At 40.2% G+C, this 14,013-nt stretch overlaps 1 protein-coding gene and 1 pseudogene across 5 annotated transcripts in view; both read right to left on the bottom strand.

Annotated features, from left to right (window-relative positions):
• Nucleotides 1–14,013, bottom strand: part of ACACA (acetyl-CoA carboxylase alpha) — a 284,911-nt gene that overhangs the window by 216,517 nt on the left and 54,381 nt on the right. For 3 of the 5 annotated variants that reach the window (XM_059379645.1, XM_059379644.1, XM_059379650.1), the window contains exons 2-3: nt 7,768–7,814; nt 3,834–4,086 (exon numbers count right to left, since the gene is read on the bottom strand). In XM_059379645.1, the coding sequence (XP_059235628.1) occupies nt 3,834–4,086; nt 7,768–7,814 (300 nt within the window). The remainder of the gene's footprint in view (nt 1–3,833; nt 4,087–7,767; nt 7,815–14,013) is intronic. The other 2 variants (XM_059379646.1, XM_059379647.1) reach the window with 1 other exon arrangement.
• LOC132004065 (ubiquinol-cytochrome-c reductase complex assembly factor 2-like) lies at nt 8,750–9,131 on the bottom strand (annotated as a pseudogene).

Genomic DNA, 14,013 nt, shown 5'->3' on the forward strand with positions numbered 1-14,013 from the left:
ATGAACTTATCAATTATTACTATTATTATTCTAATTAGTCACTGAGAAAACAAGATTGCCATTTCTCACAGATAATGTGAAAAATAAGATAGGATGTAGCAGCAATACATCAGCTTTCTCTCTCACTATTCTTGTCCCCTAAATTTCTAAATTCCCTTCTTAATCCAAAGGGAGCAAAAGCTGAAAGCCTCTCACAGATCCTCTCAGAATCTCACCTCATTGCTATTTCCTCCGGATGAAGGTCGATACAGCTCTATAGGTTTTTAAACGCCAGTATAATTAAATGTACAGTGTTCTATTAGTTCTGGGTGTACAGTGACTCAATAATTCCATTCATTATTCAGTGCTGATCACCGTAAGTATATTCTTAATTTCCTTCACCTATTACACCCATCCCCCCACCCACCTCCCTCTGTGTTTTTTTTAAAAGTCTATGACCAGGGGATACCTGGGTGGTTCAGACAGTTAAGCGTCCAACTCTTGATCTCACCCCAAGGCACCCCATGCTACTTGGTTTTAGATGACCTCTAGTAAACACCTCTTAGGAATGCACCAGCCCCTTTAATCTACAAGGTCTGTAAAAGATTAGATTATTCATTCAGGAAGGTAATCTTGAACTCAACCAATCTCTAACTCTGGGTTCAAAGAGTGAAAAAGAATATCTTGGGCGCCTGGGTGGCTCAGTGGGTTGGGCCGCTGCCTTCGGCTCAGGTCATGATCTCAGGGTCCTGGGATCGAGTCCCGCATCGGGCTCTCTGCTCAGCAGGGAGCCTGCTTCCCTCTCTCTCTCTGCCTGCCTCTCCGACTACTTGTGGTTTCTCTCTGTCAAATAAAAAAATAAAATCTTTAAAAAAAAAAAAAAAAAAAAAAAAAGAATATCTTAACCAGTATCCTCATTTTCACAGATGTGGAAAATGAGTCCAAAGAGGTAATTTTTATGAATTATCTGTAGTCACATATCTAATTGGTGGCAGATGCAAGAATAGAGATCTCTCCAATATCAAGTGAATCTGACTCAATTTAAATTAACCCTAAGGATACTACATCCACAAATGACTTAGAAATGGATCAGTGGAAAACATGTGTTCTATTTTGGAACATTTGGTAGCTGAGAAGCAGGCGCAAACTCCTCCCCAGGCCACTGAACACACTTCAATCCACTGCTTTTCCATGAGCTATTGGCATGAGTTTTGCAACAGTAGTGATAGCAAGAAAATTCTCAGGCACTCATACCATAGACCACACAGTCTTTGCAATAAGAAACATTGACTTTGAGAACAACTTGGCAACTACAGGCTGCCTTGCAAATCATTGGCTGAGTTTCCTATAATGGTGTTTATGTCACCATTGCCAAACACAATTTCCTAATCCAATGAATGGACAGTATGTTTCACATGGTCTCAGACTGGACAAATTTCTCAAGCTGCTGTGTGACTTTAAGGATTTAGATTTAACCCAGTCTTTCTCAACAGGGGCATTATGACATTTTGAGGACAATTCTTGGCTATGTGGGATTATCTAGCATACTGAAGAAGGTTTAGAATCATCGGTCCTCTGTCCTTCAAATGCAAATGAACAGGAGTAGACCTCCCTCATCCGTGATTCCTCACATTCCAAGGTTTAATTTACCCACAGTCAACCGCTGTCCAGAAGCAGATGACCCTTCCCCTGACACAGCATGAGAAGGTCAACAGTAGCCTAAAGCTATGTGACAATGCCTACATCATTCGCCTTACTTCATCTCATCACCTAGGCATTTTGTCCTCTCACATCCTCACATGACTGATAAGATTGATGAGAAGGGTGAAATTGGTATAATGTGATTTTTGAGAGAGAGAAATTACATTCACATAACATTACAGCCTATTGTAACTGTTCTATTTTACTATTAGTTATTATTGTTAATCTTTTAACTGTGCCTAACTTACAAATTAAACTTTAACATAGGGGGGCACCTGCCTGGGTGGCTCAGTGGGTTGGGCCGCTGCCTTCGGCTCCGGTCATGATCTCAGGGTCCTGGGATGGAGCCCCTCATCGGGCTCTCTGCTCAGCAGGGAGCCTGCTTCCTCATCTCTCTCTGCCTGCCTCTCATCTGCCTGCTTATCATCTCTCTCTGTCAAATAAATAAATAAAATCTTAAAAAAATAATAATAAACTTTAACATAGGTATATACGTGTAGGGAAAAAACATAGTATATGTAGTATTCAGAACTACCTGCAGTTTCAGGCATCCACTGGGGTCTTGGAATGGATCCCCTGTAGTTCCACCAGTCACAACCTTCACACATTTACAAAGACCTCAAAGGGTAAGATATCACCACCAGTACTAGCCTTCAGGTCAACCATTAAGTGAACTATAAAGTTATAAGAAATATTTACATAAAGACTTGACCTCTAAAAAAAGACTTGACCCTTTTTATCTGCCACTAAATACTGCCCTCTATTCCCCTTTGAGCCCAGAGATTAGATAAAATCCTTCATTCATCAACTCCTAAAAACCAACTTTGTCTGAAATAGCTAAATAATTAAGACACGTTTGTTGTTAGGGAAATAGAGTAGAAAAGTTAGTGAAATGGAATCAGGGCACCTGACTTTGAATTTCAGTTTTCTGGCTATTCACTCTTAGGCAAGTTATTGCCCCTCTTTAAGCCTTAGTTCTCTCATCTACTTGAAGAAAAGCTATTAGGCTACATTATTTCTCTGGTTCATTGCAGTTCTAGGAATCTATGACATAAAACATAATTAACTGGCTTAACTCTTTTCTTCTCACCTCCACATAGCTAAAAGGGGTGACCACCAACTTACTACCTCATCGTTCAGAAGCAAGGACCCCAAAGTCCCAGGAGAGTCACATTCAGCCAGAGCCAGTGTGGGATTTTACTATACAGTCTATATCTTGAATATATTAAAAGAAGCTTAATTATTTTATGATCCATCAATAATAGAAGCACCGAGATAATAACACCAACAGCCACTCTAATTAATGTTTATCTCTGCCAGAACTATCATCTCAACCCTGGCTGTATATTAGAATGATCTGGATAGTTTTAAAAAAAAAGAAAAGGCCCCAGCTCCAAATCAAGCCAATATCAAATGATTCAGAACCTTTGGAGATGGCGCTCATTTCTTAAGGCCCCACCAAGTGATTATGACATACAGTGAAAACCAAGAACCATTAATCCAGGCCCTTTATTTCAAGAAATGCAAAGCAAATGACCAAAGGTCAATATATCCCATACTGTTTGTATAATCAAACATCAATAAATAAGAATAATCCAGTGTTAATATTTACTGACATTCTCAATTACATGTAAAGAATTCCATTTTTAGAGAAAAAGGACAGGTCTATAATCACCCTTTGCTCCTGCCACAGGTTGTTATTGAGGACTGACCCTGCCAGAAATAGAATATATCTTTTTGACATGATAAAGCACTTCAAAGATAGATTACTATAAATTTGCCCAATCCTGCAAAAAGTCCTATCACTCATTAAGATAGTTATGACATTAGTCAAAGTAGTACAGAAACCAAATTCCTCAACCTCTCACTGACTAGATGTCACTAAAAGACCGAGTATGTAGAATGAACAGGAAAAAGCTGAGAGGCACGTTTAGGAAAAGACACTTTGAAAACTGCACTTCCAAAAAAAAGAAAGAGAGAAAGAAAAGAAAACTGCACTTCATACAAAGTACATTTATTCATCAAAGCTTCAAGTCCAGTGATGCAGGAAAAGGTGGCACAATCTTGGCTAAAATTATTCTTGCTCTTTCCAGAACAGAATCAGTGAAACCAAAAGGTCATGTTAGATAAAGAAAGCATTAAATTTGTCTTACCTCATGTGTAAAGCCAAGCCGTCCTGTAGGCTGGAGATCCCCAAATCAGAGAGTGTATCTGAGCCAACAGAAGCTGGTGATAGAGAGCCCTCCTTCTCCTCCAGCAGATCCAGCTTCACCAGGCTACTAATTTCATCCTCTGAGTTATCTTCAGACACAGAACCAATTATGAATCGGGAATGCTGGTTCAGCTCCATAGGTTTGCCCAAGGGGGATGGTTCATCCATTATTCCTTCAAAATGAGCTCTCAGAGCTATGAGGAAAATGAGGGAGAAAAGCAGGTTATGGATAATAACCTATATCAAAGGACAACCATAGATTATACCTAATGTACTACAGCTGGCACTTGGAAGCAATGTGTAGTTTGAGAACTAGTTTCTTTGGCTATTCTATTTCACAGCTTCTGTTTTCTACAAGGAAGGAAAATACAGATCATGATAACCATGCCTAAAAAAAAATTAAAATTAGCTTCCTCTTCCTCAAAGGAATCTCTCTCAAAAAACTATAAGCCAAAGGGCACCTGGGTGGTTCAGTCATTAAGCATCTGCCTTTAGATCAGGTCATGATTCTGGGGTCCTGGGATTGAGCCCCGCATTGGGCTCCCTGCTTGGCGGGAAGCCAGCTTCTCCCTCTCCCACTCCCCCTGCTTTTGTTCCCTCTTTCACTGTCTCTCTCTCTGTCAAATAAATAAAATCTAAAAAAAAAAAAAAAAACAAAACTGTAAGCCATTCCCAATCTCTTTATCAATTTGGTAATGTCCAAAAAATAATTATGATCAAGGGAAAGACCTCTGCAGTAGGTGAAATCTGATACTGTGACTGATACTCATCTGATACTCATGATACTGTGACTTCAGTTGTCAGTACTGGGGAGAATGCAGGAAAAGATTTCCAGAGAGTCACAGTCATTTCAGACTAGGTATTTAGAGTCAACTATATAACTATCACCTCATTCCAACAGTACACTGACAGGTTGTGAAGTCTACAGAAGTGTATTTTTATGTAAATATATACACATAAAATATACTGACATTGATATATATGCCGACATTGAGATATACATATATATATGTGTGTGCTTTAAATTAAACTCCAGATAGGTTTTTGATGTTGTTGTTAGGATTTTATTTATTTATTTGACAGACAGAGATCACAAGCAGGCAGAGAGGCAGGCAGAGAGAGAGAGGGAAGCAGGCTCCCCACTGAGCAGAGAGCCCGACACGGAGCTCAATCCCAGATAGGTATTTTTTTAATAGAAAAAGAAAATCTTTGTCCTGTTAAAAATTCACCCAATAACGTCTGCTCTTGGCCCTAATGTGCTGACATCGATAAGGAGAAAATGAATGTACTATCAAATTCAAGATCTCTACTTAAAATAAGGGAGCAGTCTCAGTAAGTATTAGTTTTCTAGGTATAGGGCCTTATTAGTCAGAATTAAATATTTTGGGGCGCCTGGGTGGTTCAGTGGGTTAAGCCTCTGCCTTCCGCTCAGGTCATGATCCCAGGGTCCTGGGATCAAGTCCCCACATCAGGCTCTCTGCTCAGCAAGGAGGCTGTTTCCCCCCACCCCTGCTTGTCTCTCTGCCTACTTGTAATCTCTGTCTGCCAAATAAATAAATAAATAATCTTAAAAAAAAAAACCAGAATTAAATATTTCCAACTACTAGCAAACTAATTAACAAAGACCAGAACAGTGCAAAGTCCACAAGAACAATAAAAAACAAAGCTAAAAGAAACAATATTTATTCTGTCATTCAAAAAATCCTATTAAGAAAACTCTTTAGAAATACATGTCAACTTAGTATTGAACCTCTTGCAGCCTAGCAACTTTAATTTAGAAAGCAATATTCCCAATACTGATTTCAAGGCGCTGTAAGAGATGGTGTATCAATAGACAATAAATTTATATTAATAAATAAAGTACAAGAGTAGGTAAAAAGCAGTGTTCTTTGACACTAGATAACAAAACATCAAGATTTTAAATGTATGGGAAATCACCATTAAACATGTTAAAATAATAAGTGCACCACTCTTATGCTATTTGTGGATCAGAGCTTATTTATATACAAAGAAAAACAGTATAAATGATAGAGCAGTAGTTCTCAGAAAGTGTAGTTTCCAGACCAGCAGCAGTAGCCCCAGCATCACCAGGGAACCTCTTTACAGTACAGATTTTGTACTTTAAAGTCTCTGCCTTCGGCTCCGGTCATAATCTCAGGATCCTGGGATCAAGCCCCACATCGGGCTCTCTGCTCAGCAAGGAGCCTGCTTCCCCCCCTCTCTCTGCCTGCCTCTCTTCCTACTTGTGATCTGTCAAATAAATAAAAAAATAAAATAAAATAAAAAGTACAGATTCTTGGGTCTTACCACAGAGCAACTAACCATATCAGAACCTACAGGTTGGGACCCAGTAATCTATATTTTAACAAGTCCTAAAACTCTGAGAACCACTCTGCTAGAAGAATAAAAGAATAATAACAAATTTCCAGGAATGTTTAAAAAAAAAAATTACTTCTAGGTATTTCCCAAGAGTGAGTTAGAGATTACTTCTGTTAACTTTTATTTTAAAAAAGTAGAATCAAATATAAAAATAGCATGCAACAGGAAAAACTTGACATCTAAATTTACTGTACATTCCTCCCTTGGAATATTAGGTTTCTTTAAAATAATTTTTAAATGTCTCCAAAGATAGTCACTTCCAGAAAGCAAAAAGAAAACCAATCATTTAAAAAGAGAAAAAAAGGGAGGAAATAAAAAGGGAGAGAAGGACAAAGTGAGGGAAGGAAGGAGGTAAAATTCTAACAGAGCACTCTGAAGACCACCATCAAAAGGTACAGCAAAAAAAAAGTCTACTTCTTTCACATTTTAGATCAGTAAATAATCAAATTAAAAAAATAATAATAAGAGAAGACTCCCATTTTCTCCCACCCCCCACAGAATACCAAATTCCATCTCTACTAACACAGAAGATAATGGTGGCCTTCTTTACAGGAGAAATAAAGCATTCCGGGGCATGTTCTAGTTTATAGTCTGAACTGAAATTGGGTGACTACACAAAAAAATAAAATTCATGAGAAAAGAGTAATTCTCTCGGAGAAAGACAACTATCATATGATCTCCCTGATATGAGGAAGTGGAGATGCAACGTGGAGGGTTAGGGGGGTAGGAGAAGAATAAATGAAACAAGATGGGATCGCGAGGGAGACAAACCTAAGTGCCTCTTAATCTCACAAAACAAACTGAGGGTTGCTGGGGGGAGGGGCATCGAGAGAGGGAGGTGGGGTTATGGACATTGGGGAGGGTACGTGCTATGGTGAGTGCTGTGAAGTGTGTAAACCTGGCAACTCACACACCTGTACCCCTGGGGATAAAAATACATTATATGTTTATTTAAAAAAAAAAATTTTAAAGAAAGAGCGATTCTCTGATTCCATGGGAGAAGAAGAAATGACTAATAAATAAATGAGAGGCTCCATAAGGTCAACCTCAAATTTTTCTTTCCTAGCTAAGAAGAACATGAAGGCAGCCTTCCTTCAAGTGCTGCAAAGATCAGAAGCAGCTCAGTTGTCAGCAGCTTGAGAGCTTATCTACCAACCAGCAAATCTACTGAATGGTATCTTTGGGCACAAGCTTGCAAAGCACCAGAAAAGAGAGGTCATCTATGGAAAATCACTGAGTAGCTCTCCACTCTAGAAGCTAATCTACAGCCCGTCCCATTTCCATTGATTCTAGTCCTGAATTAAAGAGAAAAGGGGTTGGAATACTACCACTGTCAGACCATTCACTTCAGACTACCCAACCCCCTAAACCTGCCTATGTTTTTTTTTTTGTAGAAGGCAACTTTTAGCATGAATGCCTATGGTTTAATATTTTAGCACATGAACATAAAATTTTTATCATACTGTAAACATGAAAGAATATTATTTGTAACTGACCTCTTATAATTCTTACTGTCTGAGCAGATATCCACCTCCAAAAAGAACTAGGGAAAAAGAGAGAGAGTTGAACTGTTTAAGAAACCCAAATTTTAGCAATTCCTGTTTTGCTCAGAATACAAAACTGATAGTACTCAAAGTATCATTTTTCTGATCAAATCTATTATTTAACTTGAATCATAAAGTTCAGTTGTTTCACTATTATTTATTCAAATCTATAAATCAAAAGCATTACATAAGGACTTTGTTTTCATGGGAATGTTAAACAATAATCCAAGCTTACCATTTCACAAGGTGCCTTTTCCAACTGCATACTTCGATGAACATATTCCAACCCTATGATATCCAACATTTCATCAAAAAAGAGGCAGTGGGGGGGCACCTGGGTGGCTCAGTGGGTTAAAGCCTCTGCCTTCAGCTCGGGTCATGATCCTGGGGTCCTGGGATTGAGCCCCACATCGGGCTCTCTGCAGAGCAGGAAGCCTGCTTCTCCCCTCTCTGCCTGCCTCCCTGCCTACTTGTGATCTCTGTCTGTCAAATAAATAAATAAAAATCTTTAAAAAAAAAAAAAAAAAAAGAGGCAGCGGGGAGAAGAGAACCACTAGATCCCTTGGAACTCAGACTCTGATTACACTTCTAAATGGATATACCCACATAGAAGGTTGGAAACCAGGAAGGGGATAGATCTTGCCATAAAATTAAACTAAAAACTAAATCTAAATCCCTTTAGATCCCTAAAACTCTAAAGGATCAAGAAGTCTCTAGCTACTTCCCAAATCCTAGGTTTCCTTCCATGCCCAACAATTTAAATGTATCCAGGGTAAAAATTCTCAACTTCACTTATGTATAACAATCACCTGTGGAGCTATTTATTTATTTTTAATTTGTTATGTTACATTAGTTTCAGGTCTGTGGAGCTTTTTTTTTTTGGTGGGGGGTGATCAGGCAATTTATTTATGATGGCAGCTAGAAGACTCCACGTTTAGTAGCGTGGGTGAGATAAGGGCTGATCCCATGCCTTCTGCTTCTCCTTGGGATTCCTGGGAGCAAACTTCTCCTGCAGTTTCTTCCACATTTCTTTATTCATTTCCTTAAACTCTTCCAGGATGTCTGTGGACAGGATTGGCCTGTACTCTGGGGACAGGCCAGTGAGGCTCATGTCTTTGGGGTGAGGGTTCTTATATCTGTAATAGTTTGAATGGAGTCATGCTAAGCTCTCATACCTCTGATCACAGGCCTCAGGCTCTACAATCTTGAGTACCCTTTCCCTCCAGAAAGGCCTGTGCTACTCCTGACTGTTTGGTCTCCTCCACTGGCCATTCCTCACAGAGTTTTAGGAAATGCCGGCAGGCGCTGGCCTCCATTTTGGATCACCCCATGGTGCTTTTTAAAAACATGTATGTCTAAACTCTCCCCCAGATCTACCAAATCAGAATCACTGCTGGAGGCCCAGAGATCTGAATATTAAGTTCCACAGTTGACTGACACTGATATATATATCCAGGCTTGAGAACCACTGGTACAGGATGGAAAAGAAATCTAGAACTTCTAAGAGAAGACTTCAAATGAATTGGATTAGGGACAGGGCAGACATGTTAACTGGGGAAACAGGATTTACCCAATTATGTAGTTTAAGCTAATATTATCCTTAAATACAACTGTGGTAGGGAAGGCGGGGTGAGAAGAGGAAGTAGTTTTGATCAGATGCAAACAAGGTGCAGTGGAGCTGGAGTTAAACCCTAGGACTCAAGATCAAATTCTGACTTTGCCAAATATTGGCAGTGCAAACTTGAGTGAGTCACTTAACATCTCTGATTCTCGTCATCTGTAAAAATAAATAGGTTATATGCTACCTTAGGGGACTGCTGTGAAGCTGAAGAGTATATGAAAGTATTCTGTAAACTATGTACTAGACCAGTGTTTTTCAAACTATGGGTTACCACCAAGCAGAATACTAAGAAATACATTTAGAAGGTTGTAACCAACATTTTAAAAATGAAGGGGCGGGCGCCTGGATGGCTCAGTGGGTTGAGCCGCTGCCTTCGGCTCGGGTCATGATCTCAGGGTCCTGGGATCGAGTCCCGCATCGGGCTCTCTGCTCGGCGGGGGGCCTGCTTCCTCCTCTCTCTCTCTGCCTGCCTCTCTGCCTACTTGTGATCTCTCTCTGTCAAATAAATAAATAAGATCTTTAAAATAAATAAATAAACAAATAAATAATAAAAATGAAGGGGCGCCTGGCAGGATCAGTCAGTAGAACATGCCACTCTTGATGTTGGGGTTGAGAATTCAAGCCTGGCATTAAGAAAATTTACTTTTAAAAAAGTCATTAGGGGGGCGCCTGGGTGGCTCAGTTGGTTGGACGACTGCCTTTGGCTCGGGTCATGATCTCAGGGTCCTGGGATCGAGTCCCGCATCGGGCTCCCAGCTCCATGGGGAGTCTGCTTCTCCCTCTGACCTTCTCCTCCCTCATGTTCTCTCTCACTGTCTCTCTCTCAAATAAATAAATAAAATCTTAAAAAAAAAAAAAAAGTCATTAGGGACGCCTGGGTGGCTCAGTTGGTTAAGCAGCTGCCTTTGGCTCAGGTCATGATCCCAGTGTCCTGGGATTGAGTCCCACATCGGGCTCCTTGCTCAGCAGGGAGCCTGCTTCTCCCTCGGCCTCTGCCTGCCATTCTGTCTGCCTGTGCTCGCTCTCTCCCCCTCTCTGATAAATAAATAAAATCTTTAAAAAAAAAAAAAACAATAAAATAAAATAAAAAAATAAAAAAGTCATTAAAGGGCGCCTGGGTGGCTCAGTGGGTTAAGCCTCTGCCTTCGGCTCAGGTCATGATCTCTGGGTCCTTGGGTCAAGTCCCATGTTGGACTCTTTGCTCAGCAGGGAGCCTGCTTCCCCCTCTCCCTGCCCTGCCTGCCTCTCTGCCTACTTGTGATCTCTCTGTTAAAAAGTCATTAAAAATGAAATAGAACAGGGGACACCTGGGTGGCTCAGTCAGTTAAGCGTCTGCCTTCAGCTCATGATCCTGCTTCTCCCTCTAGTCCTCCCCACTGCTGGTGATCTCTCTCTCTCTCTCACAAATAAATAAAATCTTCTAAAAAACTGAAATAGAACAGAAGATGTTAAGGGTACACTGTACTTTATACGGACGAATATTGTTTTTTGAATTTTTGTATCAGTTATATGTACATCAAAAAAGTCTTAGAGCCGGGGCGCCTGGTGGCTCAGTGGATCAAGCGGCTGCCTTCAGCTCAGGTCATGATCTCAGTGTCCTGGGATCAAGCCCTGCATCGGGCTCCTTGCTCAGTGGGGAGCCTGTTTCTCTCTCTCTCTCTCTCTGTCAAATAAATAAATAAAAATATTTAAAAAAAAAAAAAAAAGGTCTTAGAGCCACAATGAATTCTTGCTCTCTTGGCCCCTCCACTTTATGCTCTCATTAGAGAGCAAACACAGTGACTTAATACCTAGACCAATGATTCTAAAACTTTCTTAGGTCAAGACACTATTAGAAATCTGTGAGCTCTCTGCTCAGCAGGGAGCCTGCTTCCCTTTCTCTCTCTCTGCCTGCTTCTCTGCCTACTTGTGATGTCTGTCAAATAAATAAATAAAATCTTAAAAAAAAAAATCTGATAAAAGTATGGACTTTTTCCTGACAAAAATGCACCCTCACACAAAATTCTGCTTGCATACAAGTTTAGGACCCCTAAAGTCTTGCCATGAATCAGGTTAAGATCCTTCTATCTCTAGAAAGAAGACAAAGAATCAAGATGATTTCTGGGGAAGGGTCATATAGCTCCTGTCTTACCATCTCCAAAAGAAGGCCTTTCCCCAGAGTGGTAGTACATTCTGCTTATCCAAATAAAACTTTTCTTCATTAGATCAAATTGTCAAATTCTCCTTCATTTTAAAAAAAAGTGTTTAAAACGTTCTTGAACTTTGTTAGAAACTCCAGTCTATCTGCAGAAGGCTCCCAAACTATACCCTATGTGCCTGAAAATGAAATAAAGCTAATTATAGCTAATGTACTTATTTAAGAGTCAGCTTGCATTTCACCCAGGGATATTCCTCTAAATAAAACAGAACAGATTTTACCAAACTTATTTAAGATGTTTCCCTTGAACTCAAGTGACGTCATCTTCCAAGTGATTCTAATAAAGAGGCATCAATTAGTTTTCATAGCCACTGATAAAAACATCCAAGCTGGGGACACCCGGGTAGCTCAGTCAGTTAAACATCTAACTTCGGCTCACGTCATGATCCCAGGGTCTTGGGATCAAGTCCCACAGTCCCACATCAGGCTCCTTGCTCAGTGGGGAGCCTGTTTCTCCCTCTGCCTGCCTGCTTCTCCCTCTGCTTGTGGGCTCTCTGTCTCTGACAAATAAATAAATCTGGGGGAAAAAAAAAAAAAGTATCCAAGATGAGACATGTCCTTATCTTTTAATTCATAGTAACTTCATTTAAATTCCTTTAAAAACAATCACTCAATTTGCCTTTTTCATTTTTGTCATTTTACTGATAAACTTTTAAATGGATTTTAGTATTAATTCAATAACCATGAGAGATTTTTTAAAACCACATATTATTTTCCTACAAGTTTTAAATTTTAAAATTTTATTTATTTATTTACTTAGAGAGAGTGTATGCATACAGAAATGTACAGGTCCCTGAGCTGGAGGAGGGGTGGAAGGGGAGAGAGAGGGAAAAGAATCTCAAGCAGACTCCAAGCTGAGCACAGAGCCCACCTCCGGGCTCAATCCCACGACCCTAAGATCATGACCTGAGCCAAAGCCAAGATTCAGATGCCTAACCAACTGAACCACTCAGGTGCCCCAAGTTTTAAACCTTAAAACAACAAGTACTTGAGTCTCTAAGTGAGATGGCTGATGTATACTAAAGGATAAAACAGATTTGGTCCCTAGCAAAAATACTATAGATACCTAAAGATACAGACAATAATAGTAGTATAATAATTGCTTCGTGTAGAAACCCAAAATAGAGGGCGCCTGGGTAGCTCTGTCGTTAAGCGTATGTCTTCAGCTTAGGTCATGATCCCAGGGTCCTGGAATCCAGCCCCGCATCAGGCTCCGTGCTCCGTGGAGAGCCTGTTTCTCCCTCTCCCACTCCCCTTGCTTGTGTTACCTCTCTCGTGGTCTCTCTGTCAAATAAATAAATACAATCTTAAAAAAAAAAAAAAAAAAGATAAAAGAAAAAGAAAAGAAACACAAAAAAGAAAGATACTTTATCCAAACTTGGAGGTAGTAATGGTGAGGACAAGGATCATGGAAGGTTTCCCAGAGCGGGAACACATTAATGATGATGAACTGGGATATAAAAAAGGACAGAAAGGAGCACTCCATGCAGAAGGAGCCATCAAATAAACATCCAGATGGTAGAATACAAAGACTTATGAGGAATACCAGACCTGAATGGCTTCAAGAGTTAGAGGTAATTTCCTTCAAGAGCCAGCTGGAGACTTTTTGGGTTTGTTTGTTTGTTTGTTTTTAAACAAGAGTATATTTCCTTAGGGTAAAAGAGTCAGAGAAAATAACATTGTGTAATTGTCTATTCTATTCTTCATTTCTCAGGCGAGGGATAGAGAATATTTTTCATGGAAGAAGCTGGTAAAAGCTTCCGGATCTTCGGGGCACCTGGGTGACTCAGTGGTTAAAGCCTCTGCCTCTGGCTCAGGTCATGGTCCCAGGGTCCTGGGATTGAGCCCCTTATGGGGCTCTCTGCTCAGCAGGGAGCCTGCTTCCCTGGCCTCTGTCTCTGCCTGCCTCTCTGCCTACTTGTGATCTCTATCAAATAAATAAATAAAATCTTTCTTTTTTTTAAAGTTTCTGGATCTTCCAAGAAAACTTTAAAGAAGACTTGCCAAACTTCTGGATAAAGATGGTAGGTTGAACACATATCCATCTTGTTCCCGCCTAAAATCCTACTAAAAAAAACAAAAGTAAAGGGGCCTCTGAGTGGCTTACTCTGTTAAGCATCTGCCTTCAGCTCAGGTCACTCAGGTCAGGATCCCAGGGTCCTAGGATTAAGCTCCACATCCTTGGGTCCCCTGCTCAGTGCCGAGTCTGCCTCTCCTTTTGCTTCTCTTACCCACTGATACAGGTGCTTGTGCTTTCTCTCTCTCTCTCTCCCTCTCTCTCCCCCTCTGCTCACTCTCCCTCTCCCTCTCCAATAAATAAAATCTTAAAAAAAAAAAAAAAAAGTGGGGCACCTGGGTGGCTCAGTGGGTTAAAGCCTCT

The sequence above is a fragment of the Mustela nigripes genome, chromosome 16, assembly GCF_022355385.1.
Source record: "Mustela nigripes isolate SB6536 chromosome 16, MUSNIG.SB6536, whole genome shotgun sequence".
Classification (NCBI taxonomy): Eukaryota; Metazoa; Chordata; class Mammalia; order Carnivora; family Mustelidae; genus Mustela; species Mustela nigripes.